The 20,042-nt window shown below is 37.9% G+C and overlaps 1 protein-coding gene across 3 annotated transcripts in view; it reads left to right on the plus strand.

Moving 5' to 3' along the window:
- Positions 1 to 16,135, plus strand: part of EXOC5 (exocyst complex component 5) — a 29,661-nt gene extending 13,526 nt beyond the window's left edge. Inside the window, exons 5-19 of one of the 3 annotated variants that reach the window (XM_072866182.1) lie at positions 326 to 390; positions 828 to 856; positions 1,009 to 1,118; positions 1,610 to 1,654; positions 1,754 to 1,894; positions 3,011 to 3,093; positions 3,559 to 3,768; positions 4,037 to 4,072; positions 4,968 to 5,115; positions 7,291 to 7,399; positions 8,116 to 8,236; positions 9,025 to 9,111; positions 11,775 to 11,883; positions 12,916 to 13,131; positions 13,601 to 16,135. In XM_072866182.1, the coding sequence (XP_072722283.1) occupies positions 326 to 390; positions 828 to 856; positions 1,009 to 1,118; positions 1,610 to 1,654; positions 1,754 to 1,894; positions 3,011 to 3,093; positions 3,559 to 3,768; positions 4,037 to 4,072; positions 4,968 to 5,115; positions 7,291 to 7,399; positions 8,116 to 8,236; positions 9,025 to 9,111; positions 11,775 to 11,883; positions 12,916 to 13,131; positions 13,601 to 13,789 (1,698 nt within the window). In that variant the 3' untranslated portion in view covers positions 13,790 to 16,135. The remainder of the gene's footprint in view (positions 1 to 325; positions 391 to 827; positions 857 to 1,008; positions 1,119 to 1,609; positions 1,655 to 1,753; positions 1,895 to 3,010; positions 3,094 to 3,558; positions 3,769 to 4,036; positions 4,073 to 4,967; positions 5,116 to 7,290; positions 7,400 to 8,115; positions 8,237 to 9,024; positions 9,112 to 11,774; positions 11,884 to 12,915; positions 13,132 to 13,600) is intronic. The other 2 variants (XM_072866184.1, XM_072866183.1) reach the window with 2 other exon arrangements.
- Positions 16,136 to 20,042: the final 3,907 nt, after the last annotated feature.

Consider the following 20,042-nt stretch of genomic DNA (forward strand, 5'->3'; position numbering starts at 1 on the left):
TGTCGGCGTACTGCAGCGATGAGCTATTTGTCCGGGTGGCTTAGACACCTACACAGGCATGCCCAATGTGAACGTACAATAAAAGACTTTTTATCATGTTTTGACCTATATAATTTTATGTTTTAAAAAAACAACAACAAACCTTAAGCATCATAAAAGTACATAGAGGAAGTTTAAGGGGGTGATCTCTTCCATGAGTATATCAACTCAACCAGCTTTAGCAGTAGGAACTACGTGTATGAAAATTGGACAGTGGAGGGGGAGGAAAGGAATAGCCCACAATCAGACCTTCTTTAATAATTCTGTCATGTTTTACTCTTAACAGATTAAAGAGGCAGCTGATATTATTCAGAAATTGCATTTGATTGCACAGGAACTGCCTTTTGACAGGTAAAATTCTATCTGAACATCTTTTAAAAAAAACAAAAATCTTCATAGTATAATTTTATGATGCTTCCCTTGTCTACTTTTTTGGTGCTTTACTTAGTGATTCATGTAGCTTTTGAGATGTCTTGTGTGCTTATTTCTCTCTCCTCTATTCTCGAATTTGTGTTCACACACCCATGTTGTAGGATCATCTTTACATACACATCCTAAACTGCTTAACAGACTTTTAATGGGATAATTTTGCTGTGCTGACTTAATGCTAGATTTGAATTAGATGCTTGTAGGTTTTTATGAATATAAAGCATGTTAACTTTTCTGTCGTCTTTGTTTTGCATGTTTTCATTTTTAAGTAGAGTGCCTGTTACTCATGACCTAGGATGTCTGTGATTTCTCTTGTGATGTGGATTTGAATTTAATAATGGTATTTTTGTTGTTAACAGGTTTTCTGAAGTAAAATCAAAGATAGCAAGTAAGTTATCTATCCAGTTCAATCCATATTCCTATATTTGAGTTGTTAAAGATGATTAAAGAAGTATGCAGTACTGTCAGTATTACAGTTTTTGTCAGTGCTTGTATTGCATAGCCTGATGGATTTTTGTTGTTATCTCCTTTCCTCTCCAGGTAAGTACCATGATTTAGAGTGCCAGCTAATTCAAGAGTTTACCAGTGCACAGCGGAGAGGCGAAATCTCCAGAATGAGAGAAGTAGCAGCAGTTTTGCTTCATTTTAAGGTAAAAACTGAGGGTTTTAATTTAAATACGTAAATAAAACAACCCATGATACATTCACTTAAAACAGGCACTTATTGTATTTGCATGGGCACAACCACTGTATCAGATAACATGTATAACTTTAAAAATACTGAGATGTTCCATCCAAAATCAAACGCAGGGGAATAAAAGAGGCAGATGATGGGGGATTGGAGGCAGTGTCAGTAGAGACCATTCTAAGAGAATATTTTCTTGTATGTGTGCGAAGTGACTTTCATGCTTGAGAGAGTGTTGAAACCTGTGGTGTATATCCATGTAGAGTCGTGATAAGTGACGTTACGTTAGGTTTGTGACAAAAATGGGCTTGAAAGAGTAGATTTCATGTCTTCATGAATCAATTAATCTGTTTTTTGCAATAACTTCTTCACAGGGGTTGTATTTCCTTGATTTCATTCTATACTGAGAGCATGGAGAACCTGCTTTAACATTGAGTTGTTTTGCTCCTTCCATAGGGCTATTCCCATTGCGTTGATGTGTACATAAAACAGTGTCAAGAGGTAATGCATTTTGTTTTACATGTATCTCTTTGGATGTTGATTTATTTAGTTGTATAGGTTGTTGTAAGTATATTATGAAATATGCTTCTAAAACCCTAGGGTGCATTCCTGAGGAATGACGTCTTTGAAGATGCAGCCATTCTCTGCCAGCGAGTGAATAAGCAAGTTGGAGAAGTCTTTAGCAATCCAGAGACTGTGCTAGCCAAACTCATTCAAAATATCTTTGAAGTTAAACTTCAGGTATTTCGAATTTTAACATGCTGAAGTTCACTGAGGAAACTTTTCATCCAAAAATATTGTATCTAGTAGTAACAATTAATGAGAATTTACAATATTTGTAACCTTGTATAAGGATGTAGAATCACAGCTGATTGCTCTGTATCAATTCAGACAGATAATCAAGCCTATATCAAAGAAAGCTGCTTTTACTCTGAATACAGTGCAACTGAAAATACTCAAATTCAATATGTAAAATTATAAGGGAATCAGTGTGTTCATTAGCTCATTCACAAGATGTCATACGCATATTTGATTTCTTCTGTATGCCCCCTACCAAGAATATGTCAGGAAAAGAAGTTCACATTTAATAAGTATCTTTAATCTGTTCATTCTTGGAATTGGGTTTCATGTGTGAGGTTAGCATTGAATAAGCGAAAATAACTTATGTTGTAAATACTGTCTCACAGCTAATACAATAGTTATATGAAAGTCTGAAATAGTTGAAAATATTAAGTTTTCCATCCTGTGAATACACTCACTTAAGTGTGTAAAGTTAACAACATGACTATTAGTTGCAAAAAGGAATTTCCCTGTAGATGTTATTCTTGTAGTGTAGAGATTGAGTTTGTCTTTCAACCCCAAATTTGTGTGTCAGTTTTGACTTACTATTTTATGGTAAATAAAATAGTAAGTAAATTTTTATCCAAATATTCAGTGACAAGAAGGCTCTAAGCTTGTATCTGCTTTGTGTATGTATTATGATAAGCAAATATGTAAGCATCTCCTTTGCTTACTGTCAACTGCAGAAATGCCCCTAGGCCTGCAGTGCTTTAGATTCTTAAAAAGAGGGGATTTTGTGTTTGTTGGTCAAGCATGTTTTCAAAGCAGTCTGTCTTTTGTCTTTGCTTCACACACTACTGCTTTGTATCATTAAATAATTTTCTTCTAAAAGATGCATTTAACTCTATCTGTAGATAATGCAGGATCTGTAAATTAGAGATTTAAAAACAAAAGAATATGTGAATTACCTTAAGTAAGATATACACTTTGCAGTAAACTGTTTATGAATCTAGCAAGTAGTGAGTAGGACCTGTGGCTGATAGTTATTCTTCTAACAGATGTACCCAAATTTTACAGAGTTATGTAAAGGACCAGCTAGAAGAACACAGGAAATCAGATGCAGAGCAGTATCTTAAGAATCTCTATGATCTATATACAAGGTATTTATATATTGATGATGAAATTATTGTTGTAGATATTCTCTTGTAATAGATTTGATTTATTATCAAGATGTAGGAAGAGAAGCCAAAAACGTAAACTTCCACTAAAATTAAAAAAATTTTATGGCCGTTAGCCTTCACAATGATTGCTTTCCGAAAGAAAATTTTAAATTGCCATTATTATTTTTAATGGGAAGTATTTAGTATAGTGATCTTTGAGAGTAATTTTAAAACCGTGCAAAAGCAAGTCCTCCACATCTCACTGGCGACTTATTTGATTGCAGTTGTACTGTATGTAATTAAACATGAATTATGCGAAATTCTTTACTTAAATGTAAAGCTGCTAGAAGTCTTAATCGTAATCAGGATTCCGTTGTGCTATGTACTTTACAAACATGTAATGCTGTAATTCATACAAATTCAACCTTTTCCTCCTCTACCCTTCTTTGTTTCTTTTGCATAAAGAACTACTAATCTGTCAAGCAAATTGATGGAATTTAACTTGGGTACTGATAAGCAGACTTTCTTGTCTAAGCTTATCAAATCCATTTTCATTTCCTACTTGGAGAATTACATTGAGGTGGAAATCGGTTATTTGAAAAGTAGGAGTGCTATGATTCTGCAACGCTATTATGATTCCAAAAACCACCAGAAGAGGTCCATTGGCACTGGAGGGTAAGTTTCTTCTGTGAAGTTTTGTAGTTTTAAAATGGAAGGGAGGTGGTAAGGGGAGAAACATAGTATCTGCCATGTCAGCTGTGCAGTCATGAACTGTAAAAGAGCAGGCTTCTAAAATGACCTACAGCTTTTTATAATTTGCTATCACTTTATGTTAACTTCTGCTAAAAAGTATATTGCTCTCAGTACATGTGAAAGGTGATGCATGGTATTTATACGCTCATGGGAAATGAAAAATACCAGTTAAACCTATGTTTCAACTTAGGATCCAGATCCACAAAAGGACTGAAGCAAAATTAAGGTACCTAAAGCATGTATATATGTGTATCTAAAAGCATACATTTTTTTTCACCTGCCCAGGTCTTGTGGTCCCCTCCCAAGACCTAGGAAGGGGAAAAGACCATAGCAATGTCAGTGAGAAAGCTCTTAGTGAGCCCAGAAGATGCAATGGACTTAGAGAAAGGTAAAACAAGACTTCATTATCCTCAGGGTAGAGAAACGCTAATAAAGGAGTAGTGAGAAGTGGGAAAGGAAGAATTAAAACTTATGTGAAGCAGAGGTGATAAGACTACTGCATCTTTCAAAGAGCTACTGGGTTCAGTGTGTCAGGAATGAAAAGTGATTTGCAGAGAACAGCAGCAGCAAAGTAATTAAATGAATTAAAAAACAAAGATGAAAATTTAATTTTCTTGGGGAAAATTAAATTGATTGTAGTGACTGACTTTATGGGTTGTTTTATGCATGGTAATGTGTTGGAGCATGCTTGACTAAATCAGGACTGCTGAGATAGTGGATGAGGATGAGAGGATTTGTGGGAGTGGCTGAGATAGAAAGCTCTCATTAGTGTTTTGAAAGTACAATGGGACAGAATGTATGGAGGTTAAACTTTGTCCACAGAGCATAAGTGCCATAGGATTCACTTGAAATTACTCTTATTCCACAATGAGGAATAGCTGGTCCCATGGCGTGGACGCGCCATGGTAGAACACAGTTGACCATGGGATCAGAGGTCGTAGTTTTGCATTTACTGGCAATTTTTTTTAAGCTTGCAAAACTGTCTTAATGCTTGCATATCCTAAGCTGTGTCTTGGGTTCTGTTTTTTAAGTTAACAACTAAAATATCCTAAATTATTGTTGAATTTGGGCATCAAAATTTCCATCCAGTGAAATCTTCTTTTGGTATTTCTTTGTTCTAGTATTCAAGACCTCAAGGAGAGAATAAGGCAACGTACAAACTTACCGTTGGGGCCAAGTATTGACACACACGGAGAAACTTTTCTGTCGCAAGAAGTGGTAGTTAACCTTTTGCAAGAAACTAAACAAGCTTTTGAAAGATGTCACAGGGTAAGTTTGCTTCCTGTGATCTCCATTAATGATATAATTTTGTGTGTGAAATTAAATCTTGAGGTTCAATTTTCAGTTGAAGTGTGATAGGAAGAAAGGAAGGACATTATTAAACAAATTAATTCTCTTTTGTATTTTTCACTGGATCAGGGTCATGGTGGAGGCTAAGGGTTTGATTTTTAAATGTGGATCTAGTTGTATTTTCTGGTTTTTAATACTGCTATTTTTGGAAGAAGTTGGGAGGGTTAAACCTATTGTCTGCATTGCTTTTCTTACTAAATTAGACTGAAGACTTGAGAAACCTTTAGTGTAATTTTTTTTTCCTGCTTTAAAAATATAGAGCATAGTTCAACAGTTGTTTTCCCTTGTCAAGTGCCATTTCTTCTAGCATTAGAGAATATCACCAATAAAATGTTGAGAGGAATAATCTTTAACATGGTTTACCTTGGTTACACTCTACTGTTCTTTAAATGCTTTAGTCTAACAAAAAAAAGTGCTTTACTTCTGATTAAATCTCTGGTTTTACTGCCTGTCAATTACTATTTGATACTTTAGTATAAATGAAAACTCTTGAAATTCAATTGCAAATTTAAATGTTAGGGATTTTTTATTAGCTGACTACACTGATTTCTAACAAATTTTAATGCCTCTAACATTCTAAATTAGCTTAGTGCAGAAAAACTTAACATTTTAGATATTTAGAAGTTTTAATATTTTATAAACTTAGAGGAGCCAAAGTTATAACAGAATACAGATACAGCACTGTTACCTGTACGCAGAGATGACCACCTGCTTGGTGGTGAAAGTCAGTGACTGCAAAGCAAGCAGGTAGATTGTTATTTTTCTCAATATGGTAGTTGCTAGAAATGGTTGTTAAATTCATCATATAAACTTTTTCCGGTTATGCACAAACTTTTTTTTTTCCTTTCCTGTTGGGATCAGAATTTTTCATACTTGGTCTGAAAACAATTGTATGTTTTGGGATGGAAACCAATGCTAAATGGATCTCAGCATATGAGGAGATTTTTAGAATTACAGGTGTATAACTTCTCTGTTATCATACATGCTGCTAGGGTTTTGTTTGTGGTCAGGGCAACTCACTATGCAAAAGAGAAGTTAAATATGTCCTTGGCTAACTAATTGTGATATTTATATCACATGACAGATGCATGCAGATACGCTGTGTGTCCCAACTGTGGCTGCTTTAGGAAAAATAAGTTGGTAATTCTGAATGTAACTGTATATTGTAACTTTTCAGCGTTTGGGAATCTCTGTAATGGTGTTCTATTGTTGGGGTTCTTGTTTTGTTTTTTTTCAGAATACGGCATAAATCTTTGGGAGTGTTGTTACGTAAATTAACTTGAATTGGAATAGTAATCTTTCTTACTCCTAGCTTCATAAAGTCTTCACATAAGTCCTTAAAAACCAAAGCCATATTTCTTATGTGCAAAAGCCCTGTCGCATTTTTCTTTAGAAAAGGGATTTACTGGCAGGTTGCTGTCCAAAATCCCATGTTGTTTATGGGAGCTCGTGAAGGTACAGATGCTGCGTGTGTATGTGGGCATTACTTCACTTAATAAAAATTTTCATGCTCCGTTGACTCCAGCTGAACTGTGATAAATATAGTGAAGTTCAGTCTGTATTATTTTTCTGCAGTCCTGTGGCGGTGATAAAAGAACAGCTGCACTGGGTGAAACTGAAGGTCCATCTAACCCAGTGTCCTGTCTTTACTATGGCCAGGGGCATAAGCTTAATAAAAAAGAAAAAAGGCAGTGCATGGGTAGAGTCATCTTTTCTGTGTACATTTTCCCAGCATCCAGTGGTATGCAGTTTAGGTAATTCCTGAGATGACATCTGGACAATTGTGTTTTAAGGACTATTAATTAATATTTTCCTTTATTATTACTATTGTTATTAGGAACTGTTTATACTTTTGCTTTCTGGAGCATCCTGTGGTGTGTTGGCTTCAGCTTACTTGTTAATGCTGAAGGGTTTATTGATACTAAAGGCTGTTCCTGAATAGTTCTCTGTATGGATACTTTTAATTTAAAATAAAATTCCAATTATTCTGGAATACTTGTTACATTTAAGCTTATCCCCTACACACTATCGGATAAACTTTCAAATGTATGTAGAACTGACCTTTAGAATAAATTTTTTTCTTTTTCTTTAAAGCTCTCTGATCCATCTGACTTACCGAAGAATGCTTTCAGAATTTTTTCTATGCTTGTAGAGTTCTTATGTACTGAACACATTGATTATGCATTAGAAACAGGCCTTGCTGGTGAGTATAATATTTTCTGAGCATTTTATCTCATTGGCCTTTTTGTGCAGATGATCTTTGCAGGTCCTTGCTGTGCCTTATTGATTGGCCTTGTTCAGAATGTATCGGTTAAATGAAATTCATTTTGTGTATTTGGGAGTCAGCATTTAATGTCTTCTGAAGTGTGACTTCTATTTGGGGAATTGATGCACAGATGGAAACATGCTACTGTCTTCAAAAACGTTTGTGTCACAGAAACTGGGACATCAGCGCTCCCTACCTCTTTTAATTGTTCTCTGTGCCATAGCAGGAGAATATGTTTATATTAAGGCTTAGTGTCTTACGTTTTCTAAGAATTCTATGCTTGTTTGTATACCTATGCATTTTAAAGACTGACAATAAATAAGAAAACTGCTTGTATTAAAGAAGTTAAAATCTTGATAATGAGAACCTGTCTTTCCTACATGAAAGCATAAAACTCGTGTTCTGAAGAAATATTTAAATTGGCTGTTCCATTTTGCTTTTAGAAATTTTAAAAGCAAGATATTTCTATGCTTATGGTTATTACCTGATATAGCTATGAGAAGTATTCTATATATGGCACCATGGTAAATTTTTGAAACTCTAAGCCTGTGATTTAAGTATTCATGGAAAAATTCTGCATATTTAAAAAATCATAATGCTAATTATAAGAACTGTGTATCATTACAATCCTAATGAAACCTTCTTTGCTTTAGGCATTCCTTCTTCTGATTCAAAGAATGCAAATCTTTATTTCTTGGATGTTGTCCACCAGGCCAATACTATTTTCCATTTATTTGACAAGCAGTTCAATGATCATCTGATGCCATTGATCAGGTACCTTATTTTGATGAGCATTTCCTTTGTGAGTGGTCAATTTTGGTGAAGAAAGCAATTTTCTACATTCTTCATCTCTGTTAAGAGGAGTTTGTTCTTGGAGTGGTTCAGCTAGATGTGGGAAGATAAAATGCTGTAATGAGGGGGGGAAGAAGGGAAGTTAAACAAATCGGTACCTTGGAGAACTAATGGCAGAGAGGGAGCTCCAAGAGTATTGGTAGGAAGGAGAGACAGGTTGCTCCTTAGAGACCTCCCTGCTGCATCACAGGCCAGGACTACAGGGCGTTTGTGGCTGCACCTGGGGTTGAGCTGGCAATATGAGGGCTGCTGAGATTCCTGGGGTACCTCACAGGCTCTGCAGAGGGAGAAGCTGGCCATGCCTTGGGAGCCACGTGAACTACATGAAAGCTGCGTGTTGTTGGGAGCCACGGGTTGGATACACTTGAGGTAGAGCGCACTGATGTGCTGTGAATTAGTGCACGTGAAAAGCTGGGTTTGCTTGCTCACTTGCCAGGGGCTGGCAGCAGCTGAGAGGTGCTGCTCAGTAGACACAACGCTGCCTAAAGCGCATTGCAGTACTGCCCATCGGCAGTCCACAAATCCTGCTCGGGATCAGATGGCTGTTCAGGCCGCTGATTTGTTGTTCTGAAGCCAGCTAACTCCATATAAGTCCTTTCTGATGGGATGGGAAGTGTTCACAAAATCCTGTTGTAAGTAGCAGTCCCAGCAGACAAATTTGGTTTGTTATTTTAACACTGTCACACACCCAACCCTTTATACTGTTGCAGTTCTTCTCCTAAATTATCTGAATGCCTTCAGAAGAAAAAGGATATCATAGAACAAATGGAAGTGAAGCTGGATATGGGCATTGATAGGCAAGTAGAGATTTAAACTTTCTGTTAATCATTAATTCTTGTAAAACTCCTTTGTGATGTACGTTAGCTTTCCTTTTAGGGATGAGTTATTTCTGAACAAAAAATTTATTTTTTAAACATTTTTTTAAAAATCCATAAGTATGCATTATTGTGCATAGGAAATTCAGATGTTGTTTGTTTAGAGGGTCATGTTTTCTGTGGCAGATTTCTGACCCATAAATACTTCTGTAAGGACATTAAAGGATTTGGGTTATGTTGAGAGAGTGCAATAATTCAGTTTTGCCTTACTGTCTCAAACTACTTTTTTCTACTTTAAAGGAGGGAGGAATGATGATTGAAATAGGTTAAAGACTTGCAGGATTTCCATTAGGAGCAAAGTTTGACAAAAATAGGTTAGACGATTTGCTTGAATCTGTGCAGTGCTATGGATTAGACCTAGTCATAGAAGTCTGTAGACCTGGAATAATTTTGATTCTGACATTGACTTGCTTTGAGGTTGTGAGTGACTCATTTAATCTTTTTTTTTTTTTTTTGCCCATTTCTCCAAATAAAAATGAGGGGATAGCTATAAAAATTGTAAATTAAAATCATAGCTCTTTTGCAGCAGAGGAAAATAACAAACTAACAAGCTTAATATTAGGAAATTGAGCTGTTGTGTGATGCCCTACTTTGGTCCAGGAAGCATGTAGTGTTCCCATATTTCAAGGTGGCATTAGTCAACCTAGAATGTGTTACCTAAGCTTTCTGTGCCTGTTTTCTCTCTGTAGTAAAGGAAATAAGCCATCCTGTGGGTAACGAGGGCTAGTCTGGAAATTATTATTGAGGTTTTTGTAAGGATCACACCATACTGGAGAGGGCTGAGAACGGCACTGCATAGGAAAAACAGGCATTGCATTTGTGTCCTACTAGGTACTTTCTGCAGAGAGGTGAGGAAGAGGTTTGATACATTATTTGCCCCCGCGTTTTCTGAAGGTGCAAAAAGAAAGGTGGAGAGAGAGGATGTGTAAGTGGCAACTGAGATTTTAGTTGCTCCTGCTGGAAGTGACCTTAGAGGTTTAAACACAAAGTTTGAAATATTTGAACCGTTGAGGCCATAAGCTTAGATCTAGACAGATACATGTCAGTCATCAGCATTAAAATAGTTTGTAACTGTTCGTGTAAAATAATTAGTCTCTTAAAAGTGATAGTAAGACTTAGGAGAACAAGTCCTGGTTGGAAAACGGTACATTCAAAGGATTGTGGATGGAGACTTCAAAAACATTTTTGCTTTGGCACAAATAAAAGAGAGATTAGTTTTGAGATGAATGTTACATGTAAAATGTGTTTGTGTGCCTGCTAACATGCTGCTTTGTGGTGCCACTGATGCTGTTGAGAATTGATTGTCTTGCTTAAAGGAATGATCTAGTTTAAAAAATAAAAGCGAATTTCTAAACGTTGATACTTTCAACATTATCCAATCTGAAGAAGTCCAATAGCAGCTTCTTGAATGGCGTTCATAGCAATTAAACTGGGAAAGTGATTTATCAACCAAACAAAATTAGTTCAACTGGTTTTCTTTCAGTTTGTGTTCTGTATAAACAGCCTTCTGGGAGTATTTATTGGAAATGGAAATTGAGGAGAATGCAAGATATAATTTCTTTAAATTCCTATTGGTATGTGGATTGTTGAATAAAGTACACCTGAAATGCAACTCTGAGCTCTGTGCATAGAAAAGAAGTTTTTTACCTCTTTGGGTACATATATTCTTCTCCCCTTCACCCGAACTTGAATCCTTCAAGGCCTGTAATGGCCTTGACTGTGTTTTCTTCGGGGAGGTGGAAGGGGTGAGGGGGGTAAAGAAAAGGGGAGGTGGGGAGGAGTGACAGAGGGAGGTTCCTGGCAAAGGTAGGCACTGAGAGAGGTATGCAGCCTCTCCCGGCTGCTTTGCTGTTTGACCTTTGGTTTGGACTTAAAGTAAACCAGGGCCTTGACCTTAGATAATGTTCTGAAAGGATATATCCTGTGAGGGAGAAATAAATGACACTGTAGAACTCTCTAAGATTTCTGAGAACAAGAGAAATACCAAGCTCTGGCAAAGGAAGAGGTTCCCTCTCCCCCGCCCCCCCCTTCATTTTCCAAGTGTTTTCTGAATCTTGCTTCTGAGTAATATGCAAAGTGATCTAATTCTACTAAACTCTTTGGAATGCTTCCTTCGGCTTTCTGATTCCCTGTGCATTGAAGAATGCTATCCAGTTTCTCTGAAGAGCTGGCCAGCATGCTGTGTGCTGTGCTCCAAGACACTGAACTTGGAGGAAAGAGTTTTTAGGGTTGTTGGGGTTTGGTTTTTTTTTTTGGCTGATTCTCCTTTTTCTAACTGCTTATGTAAAATCAAGTGTCTCTATAGAATTGCATTGCAACTTCAGAAGAGTGCATATGTGTGTGTGCGCATGTCTGTTAAATGAAGTATTTCCTTTGACATGTCCTAGCACTGCTTGCTTCTTACACTAAAAGCCAACATTTATTATATCTTCTGTAGGTTACTCAAATGTTAGGTAGTGGGGTTTTTTCCTCATTGCTTTATGCTGCTTGCTTTTGTGTAGAATCATATTAGTATATGTAAATATAAAAATCAGGAAAATTAAAATGTTCCCTTCAAAACCCAATCTGTATTTGTAACTTTAAAGGACACTGAATTGTATGATTGGACAGATGAAGCACATCTTGGCTGCAGAGCAAAAGAAGACAGATTTTAAACCAGAAGATGAAAACAATGTTTTGATTCAATATACTAATGTAAGTAAACTAAGCCCCAGCTCATCAGTATAGCTTCAAATGCTCATGAGTGTTATCAGGTACAAAATGCCTTACCAAACACGCATTAGACAAAATGTGCATTTGATTAATTTACTTAGCTATTCCATTTTGCACTAAGCACCTCCAAACTCTGTTGTGGACTATTTTCTCAAGCTGAAAAGGAACATTAGAGATTTTGTATCTAGTGTCAGACACAAATCAGTAGGTGCTGGACGAACTGTTATGTTCTTTCCCCTCCTGAGAGGCCCAGATTTGGAGCAAGGTTTTTAGCTGATAATTAGCTTTAAGCTATTAGTTTCAGGAAATGAATTATCGGGTACTCTCTAGTTGCTGGGTGCTTTTTCCCCTTAGAATGGCAGGAGCATGAGAAAGCATCACAGGTATGGCATGAACACTCTTTGCTGCAGAACGTTGTCTCTACCACTGAATCTGTCTGAATCCCAGCCTACAGGCTGCTGAGAAGCTGCAGTGCTGGGTTATGTTAGGCTGTTATTAAGGTACAATGCAGAGAGGAGTAGAGAACAAACTACAGTCAATGGAAGAAGCAAGAGCATTGCCTGAATACCTGCAGCCAGGTGGGAATGGGAGAAGTGGAGCAGTAGGATGTAGAGTCTGGCACTATGTGGGAAGGGTGAAGATGCCTGGATAGCTGTTACTTTGGGTTTATAATTGCGGCTGACAAGAGGTTTATAATCACTTCCCCCTCCCCCCCCTGCAGTTGATCATTCTTTAAATTAAAAGCCCAAATTAAAGTGTTCTATTCTGAACTGATGTAAACTATAACTGAATTGAATATGGTCTTGCATCCATCTTTCTACTTGCATTTTTGCATCTTTATGTGTCAAATAAACTGTTGGAAAATTACTATTTGGAAAATTACTGATTTCGGTGCTGTGTTGTGGGAAGTTTAAAGACTTGGTGACTGTTGTTCAGCTTAGGATGTGGAAGTCGCTTTGAGAAGATCAGATTTCTAGAAAGTAAGTTACCTAATTTTTTTTTTTTTTTACTTAGGCTTGTGTTAAAGTCTGTGGCTATGTTAGAAAGCATGTGGAAAAGATTAGAAATTCTATGGATGGTAAGAATGTGGACACAGTTTTGATGGAGCTTGGAGTTCGTTTTCATCGACTTATCTATGAACACCTACAGCAATATTCCTACAGTTGCATGGGAGGCATGTTAGCTATTTGTGACGTGGCTGAATATAGGAAGTGTGCCAAAGACTTCAAGGTAAGCATGTACAGGTTGGTGATGTACAGTCATGTCGAAATTAGTAGCGGTACTCTATTTTTAATCAGATGGTTTTTTCTTCATAAAAATAGTTTGTTTCTGTTTGAACATCGCCATTTTGTATACTGATGTTATATATTCTGTTTACTGTACCAGCAGTTCTTTATCATGTCCTAAAGAGCAGTTTCCTGATACCATTTTATTGCTTGCAGGCTGTGTGTGTATATTGAAGTAGTATTGAGTTTGCATTATTATGTGTTCTATGTATAACTTTGCATGTGTGCATATCTCCCTACAGATATATACGTGCGTGTGTGTCTATTTATGCACACATGAGGAGGGAATGATGGATGTAAATCCTCTGCAGGGAGGAAGTATTTTGAGAATCTAGGTGGACATAGTGTCACAAGAGTTCAAGCAACTCTAACTCTTACTATCTGTCTTTCTCTGTTTTTTCTCTTAACCACAGATTGCGCTGGTGTTACAACTCTTTGATACCTTGCATGCACTTTGCAATCTTCTGGTTGTAGCCCCGGATAATTTAAAGCAAGTTTGCTCAGGAGAACAACTTGCTAATCTGGACAAGAACATCCTTCACTCCTTTGTTCAGCTGCGTGTTGATTATAGGTCTGCTCGTCTTGCTCGTCACTTCAGCTGAGAGCATGGAAAGAAATGTTGTACCTTTGGGCAGGCCTCTGTTGTTAGAAAGCACAGGGAATGATTTCTTACCAAACCATGGTTGTAACTTCTGTGGGATAATGACTGTTCAGAATAAAGCAGCAGCCATATTTAAACATGACTATGTAGAAGGTGAGCAGGTAAAAATCTGAATGATATTTCATGTAAGCTAAAGTTCTCCCGGTGAAGAATTTTGCACAGCTACTTGCTACTGATTTTTTTTTTTTAATTGGAAACATGTCAGTGTAGGGAAGCAAGTGGTGCATTGAAAGTGTTTTAGTCTTCAATATTGAATTATCAGATACCATTTGTTAGACTTGAACTACAGAGCATAGCGTAGGTAATGGATTACATAGAATAGACCAGTGTAAAAACATTCTTCATCAATTTTAATGACTTAGACTTCAGCACAGCTAATCATAATCAAATTATCTTTGATTGGTGTTTCTAAGTAATTTCTTTCATTTAAAACATTATCCTGCTCAATGTAATTTCTTGCTCTAATTAATTAGCTTGGAATTTCTTTGAGATGTAGGAGTAAAAGCAACACTATCCCAGAAAGATGTAATTTATTCATTGTGTAGCATTCTAAACAGAACTAAAGTGGTGAAAAGTCTTGGAGGTTTTTTTTTTTTGGTTCTTTGGCTTTGGTTTTTTTGTACCTAATAGTCAAGGGCCCACTGGAACGTATTGGATCTGACGTTGTTTCTGTTTGATACCGGCACACTGAATTTTATACACGCTCCTAAAGTAAAGGCAGCTGCCTTGCCTAAGGCATTCTTATTACAAGGTGAAGGTGCCCATTGTTGGGTTAATATAAGAGAACTTTCTCCTATCTCTTGTTTTGTATGTAAATAAATTCAAATTATAATGAAGTGAAAGGATAAAAAGTAGCCCAGTTTTTCATATGTGGGAGGAATGGACACTGGCTCTAGCAAAAACCTAGAGTTGAAAATTCCTGTGCTGAAGATAATTGATCCTCAGTGCCTGAGCAATATAAAATGTTGAAGTGTGCAAAAGCTTCTCTTCCACTGATCATAATTTTAATATTGGAGACAGGCTACTTCTGTGTCCGTTATGCTCAAGCGTTTATTCAAGGTGTTTCTGAGATGGACCCATAGTGTGCATAGAGTGAATTGAAGGAACAGTGATGTTTGAAACATCTCGGGTAGCTTTTCCACAAGCAGTTGAAAATTGTAAATAGATCTTTGTTTGGAGTGAGCTCTTGTGGAAAACAGGTTGGATCTGCTGTGGTTTGTCTTCAGTCTGACTTAATCATCCCTGAACAAATCATCTGTAACTCTTTATTTCTGCTGTGGGCTCAGAGTATGTTATGCAAACTTCTTTCTCTCCCATCTTCAGAGCAGCATTTCTATAAATTTACTTCATGGATTGGTCAAATAAAATTATTTTCCTCCTTTGTTAATGAATTCCCAGGTGTAGTCAATATTGACAGACTTGTGTGGAACTTCTCTTGCTTAGTTGAGGTTCTTCTGCTTCATTTTGTATTTAGCAGAGCATTGTATCAGTAAACTATTCGGGGAGACTGGCTGCTTTGTTGAGCTGTGTAGCTCTATTCCTTGGCCATGGCAAAGCCACAAAGAGTTTTGGATACTGGAGGAGACACATGCTTGTACTGCTGCCATTTTTTTTTTTTTTTTTTAAAAGCTCTGATGTGAATTCAGATGATACCTCTCTGTTACCTCTGTAACTGAAAGCCAACAATTTTAAGGCTGTGGTTTTATTAACCAATACAAAACCTTTCTACAAAAAAGTGTCAATTTGTAAACACTTCAGAACAGTGAACGTCATCTTAAGACTGCAGATCACAGAAGTGCTTCAGAATTTGTTGTATGATTGTTTGAATTATTTTAAGGTTGTATGAAATGTATTTACCATATTTCTTGCTTTATTAGCTGTGTTTTCCATGCATATGCTCAGTGCAATATTTTCATTATGCCTGTTAACAGGAGGCAGCAAAAAGTAGGTGAATACTTAAACTTAGCTATGTAAATTCTTCCTCAATAAAAATAATTCCCTCCAGACACTTTTCATTTAATTTCATTTCCATGTTCTTCAAATATCTTTATACTCAATTGTATAAGCCCTTCTATTTAAAAAAAAAAAAAGAATAAAAGTAATTTTACTGACCAAATTTATCGCTGGTGTGAGCTTTCCCTTTCCCCTTCCTTTAGAAAACCTCCCCATGTACACACTGAAAGGGTTTCTATTTCTAGAGAAGACTACGTTGTCAGTAAGTTTACTTTACAATACAAGTTGGATTGGGATGGGGTGGGGAACTATAATTTTCACACATTTTTAAGTTTAGAGCTCTTATAGCATGTAATTTGGGAAAATATTTCCAGTGGCTTCTGAATACAATAAAGTACTATCCAAAATACAAACATGCCTTTTAATGTTCATGTAATGAGTTAAAGTATTGCCTTTCTAATGTTCGCTCCTAGAACATAGGCATTTAACAGGCTGGCAGCCAAATGAATGCCTGAGAGGAGGTGTGTATATGCGTGTGTAATTATGTTGTCTACAGTTGGTGAAAATGGCTTTGCAGTAAACTGTTGTAGGCTGGAAAATCAGCTGTGTTTTTACAAGTCCTATAATTTATTAACATGATTTGGTATTGTATTCTGTTTGCGTAAGCACAGAGGGCAGGAAGGAGTTGGTGTTCTGTAAGAATAATTCTCAACACAAATAAAAATATAAAAAATTGGGAAATGGAAGTGCTTGGAAAAATAAGATCTAGGTATTTAGAAATAGAGGGTAAGAAGTGAAGACGACATGAACTAAAAGGATATGGAGAACAAGCAGTTTTAAATGAAGTAGCATAGCACATGGAAGGAGGGGGTTAAAATGTGATTAATAGAAACCTGACATACATGTCAACCTAGGAGAATAAACAGGATTGGGATTAAAATCTCTTCACAGCTATGACCCACCCTGAAACGAAGTGAGCCTCTGGAGGCAGGGAACTGGCTGAAGTACTTTGGCGTGGAGCAGTTCATTCATCTTGAAACTTGGGTTCAACAGGGAGAGGCCATCCATGCTCGAGTGTGAATCTGCTGTGAAGGATAGGTACTGATGTGTGAATGTGAGCTCTGCTCGTTTCCACTGTGAGGAGTAGAAATGCATCAGCAATGCGCAGCCTGATGGGAGGGAAGGAGAATTTGCCAGAGCTGAGCTTATATTTTTTTTCTTTGAAGACTACAGTGATCTGGAGAATGGTAAGTGACACTTGACTTGAGAATGGCACGGTATTGAGAGGTGGCGGATCAGTTTATCTCGCAATCAATAAGAGAACTTGGGTTGGGTTTTGTTTTCTGTTTTTCCTCTTGTCTTTCACCAAGTCATTTCAAATCACTGGTTGCTTCAGTGTTCAACTGCTACAGATAACTCACAATTTCAGTTGCCTAAGGAGCAATCCTCTGCCATCTAGCTGGTGCTGGGGTGTTGTCATTGAGCATTGTCCGAATTCATTGCTCCATTTCTGTAGGAAATGTTGCAAATATGTGGCAAAAATGCTGCATCTTAAAGTGCCCTGAAGAGGGAGAGGCCCGTTGGGTTCCTTCACAGGTCCAGGACACGTTGGCCTGTTCTTCAGGAGCTCGTAGTTCCAGGTTTCTCAAGCCAATATGTGCATGCCAGTAAATCTAATGTACTCAGATTTCGATGTCATGGCATATTCCAAAACAGAGGGGTGCTCTGGATTAAGTTTTCATGGCAATAACTCTTAACTTGGATTAGCACTAGAGTTGAACCAGTCACAGATGGGGAAACCAGACTGAGGGATGGTTTTTCCTATATGAAGGAAGCAGATATCTAAATAATTGCTTGTCTAATTTTAGATGCAGGTAGCAGCTCTTCTTTGCACTTCTTGTCCCGGGAGCAGTAGGGAGGATAAGCCAGCACCAAAAGCTACTCTTCTAGAGGTCAACTGAAAGGTAGGAGCACCTTTGCTGCCCTCATGTTCTGCTGGATATTGGCTTCAAGGCATTATGTACCACCACCACCTCTGTACTAGTTGTAAGTAGAGATAGATTCGTGGTTTGCTATCTACATTGGAGTATTTTGTTTGGTTTTTTCTTTCCCAGTGTTTCTACACCTGTTTTAAGGAGGGGAGGGAGCCACAACTCCTGCCCAGTCATGTTCACTGCTTTGCTTGTCTTTTTTTCCTCCATCCTAATTTCTTTTGGTGGTAGAAGATTTCTATACCATGTCTTCTGCTTATCTTAGAGTGGGGAAGCAGCTGTGTTTGCCTGTCGTCTTTTCTCTTGTAGGGGGCACTGCTTACTCTGTGTCAATACAGCCCTTAGTGTATGTGGAAGCCTTGGTTTCTACTTTTATTCTATTAGCTTTATGTCCTTATGGTCTGTTTTTCTTTCCAGATCTCAGGATTGCACTACCCCTTCCCCTCTCTTACCACACTACCAGAGAGAGAGAAATCTTTAACTTTGCAGCATGGCTTTTAGGAGACCTTTACATATTATCTAGTGGTTCTTCATCCACATGTAGCCTGGTAGAAGGAGTTTAGCTCCCTTCCCCTTTATTCCTCTCCCTTCCCCATATTCTCTCATCTCTGCAGGTCTCTCTTACTACATGCTCTCTCCTGACCTGGCTGTATAGTGCATTATATGGAAACTTCATGTAAGGGACCGGCCATGGGGGGAAAAAGTGTCAGGTATCCCAGCTTCAGTGTCCATTAGGTAATGTGCCAGGAAAGTAACGTGAAATGTAAGTTGAGCCATCTCTGAATAGTATCTTTGAGAACAGCTTAATAAACCAAAATGAATTGTTTTGGTACGTGAGGGTCAAGATATTTTGAAATTTTATTTGTAATTTATTTATTTGTAATTTAAGTTCTTCATCCTGATTTGGGATGAAAATAACTTGAGACTTCCTTATAGCAGTCCCAAATCCTGCTCATCTGCACTGCTATTTCCTCTCTGAAGTGAGGAGACCTTGGAGCAGAGGCTGCAACGCTGGCCGAGCCGCGGGCTGTGGCAGTTCCCACCCTTGCCATGTTAAAGCCTGTCCTGGTCCCAGCCAAGCAGCTTGCCCCTGCTGTGAGGGGTCAGCACGCACGTTCTCTGCCTGCCCTTGCCCTCCCCTGGTTGTGTAGCCTCAGCATAGAGTAGCGTGAGGCTTCTGTGTCACCTCTGTGCTACGGAAGAGATCTTCGCTTGTCCTGCATAGGCTGCCCAAAAGGGTCCAGCAGCTCTGAGCTACAGTTTGTCATCCTTGGAGGTTCAGAATTGTTCCACCCCAGTAATGTAATTTTGGAGTATAGCCTGTGTGACTGTCTCACGAGACACTTAGCTATAAGCGCCGGCTTGTTCAGTTGATCTTCTAATATACAATATTGTTTGAAAGTTGATACTTCCACATTTTTCTTCTTGAAGTGTTAAAGCTTCTCTGTCTTCTTTCACTGAAAACTGAAGTTGTCCGTAAGGCTGCTGGAGCCAGAGTGTGAAGAAACAAATGCTGTTTTGGGAGGCGGGCACCACGGCCACAGTGGCTGCTGAAAACAGTGGCTGTGTGCACAATGGGGCTCTGTAAGTTTTTTGGGGCTGTTTCTGCTTCCCACCCCTTCGTCAACTGACTGTTTGCATCACAGTCTTCCCTTGCAATTTATTCACCTCAACCCCACGTCATCTGTTCTCAGGGCTGCCCTTGTCCTTCTCAGCCTTGTCCCAACTTCACTTCTAGCTAACGGTATATCCTGGCACAAACGAGCCCTTGCAGTGTCTTGGTTGTATGTCTACTTTTCCCATTCTGATCATCAGTCCGTTGGGGACAGGAGCTGCTGTTCTACCCAGTGTCCAGCCTCATCAAGGCCATCTCTTTGCTTGAAAAGAAAGGTGGGACTGTGGAGAGAAATCCCTAGAATCGATTCATAGGTAGATAAACTGCATGGTATCAGGGTAACTAACTCCTGCTGAAAGACATGGTTAAGGTTCACCTCAGTTGATGCTGCCAGTTGAAGATGGTAATTTTGAACTCTACGCGGTTTTGACGCGTGGTATTTGAGTGTTGTAGAGAAGGCAGCTAATATGAGCTTGTGTTTGAAACATTTTTATAACATTCATTTTACTGTAAACAATTCATTAAAATTACTTGCTAAGTCTTAGACAAGTGGATTTTTGAAGGTTGCTCATTTTACTTATCCACCCAAAGTCAATTTGAGTATGAATATATAACATTTTACTCATAATAGCAAA

The sequence above is a fragment of the Ciconia boyciana genome, chromosome 6 (assembly GCF_034638445.1).
Source record: "Ciconia boyciana chromosome 6, ASM3463844v1, whole genome shotgun sequence".
NCBI classification, from domain to species: domain Eukaryota; kingdom Metazoa; phylum Chordata; class Aves; order Ciconiiformes; family Ciconiidae; genus Ciconia; species Ciconia boyciana.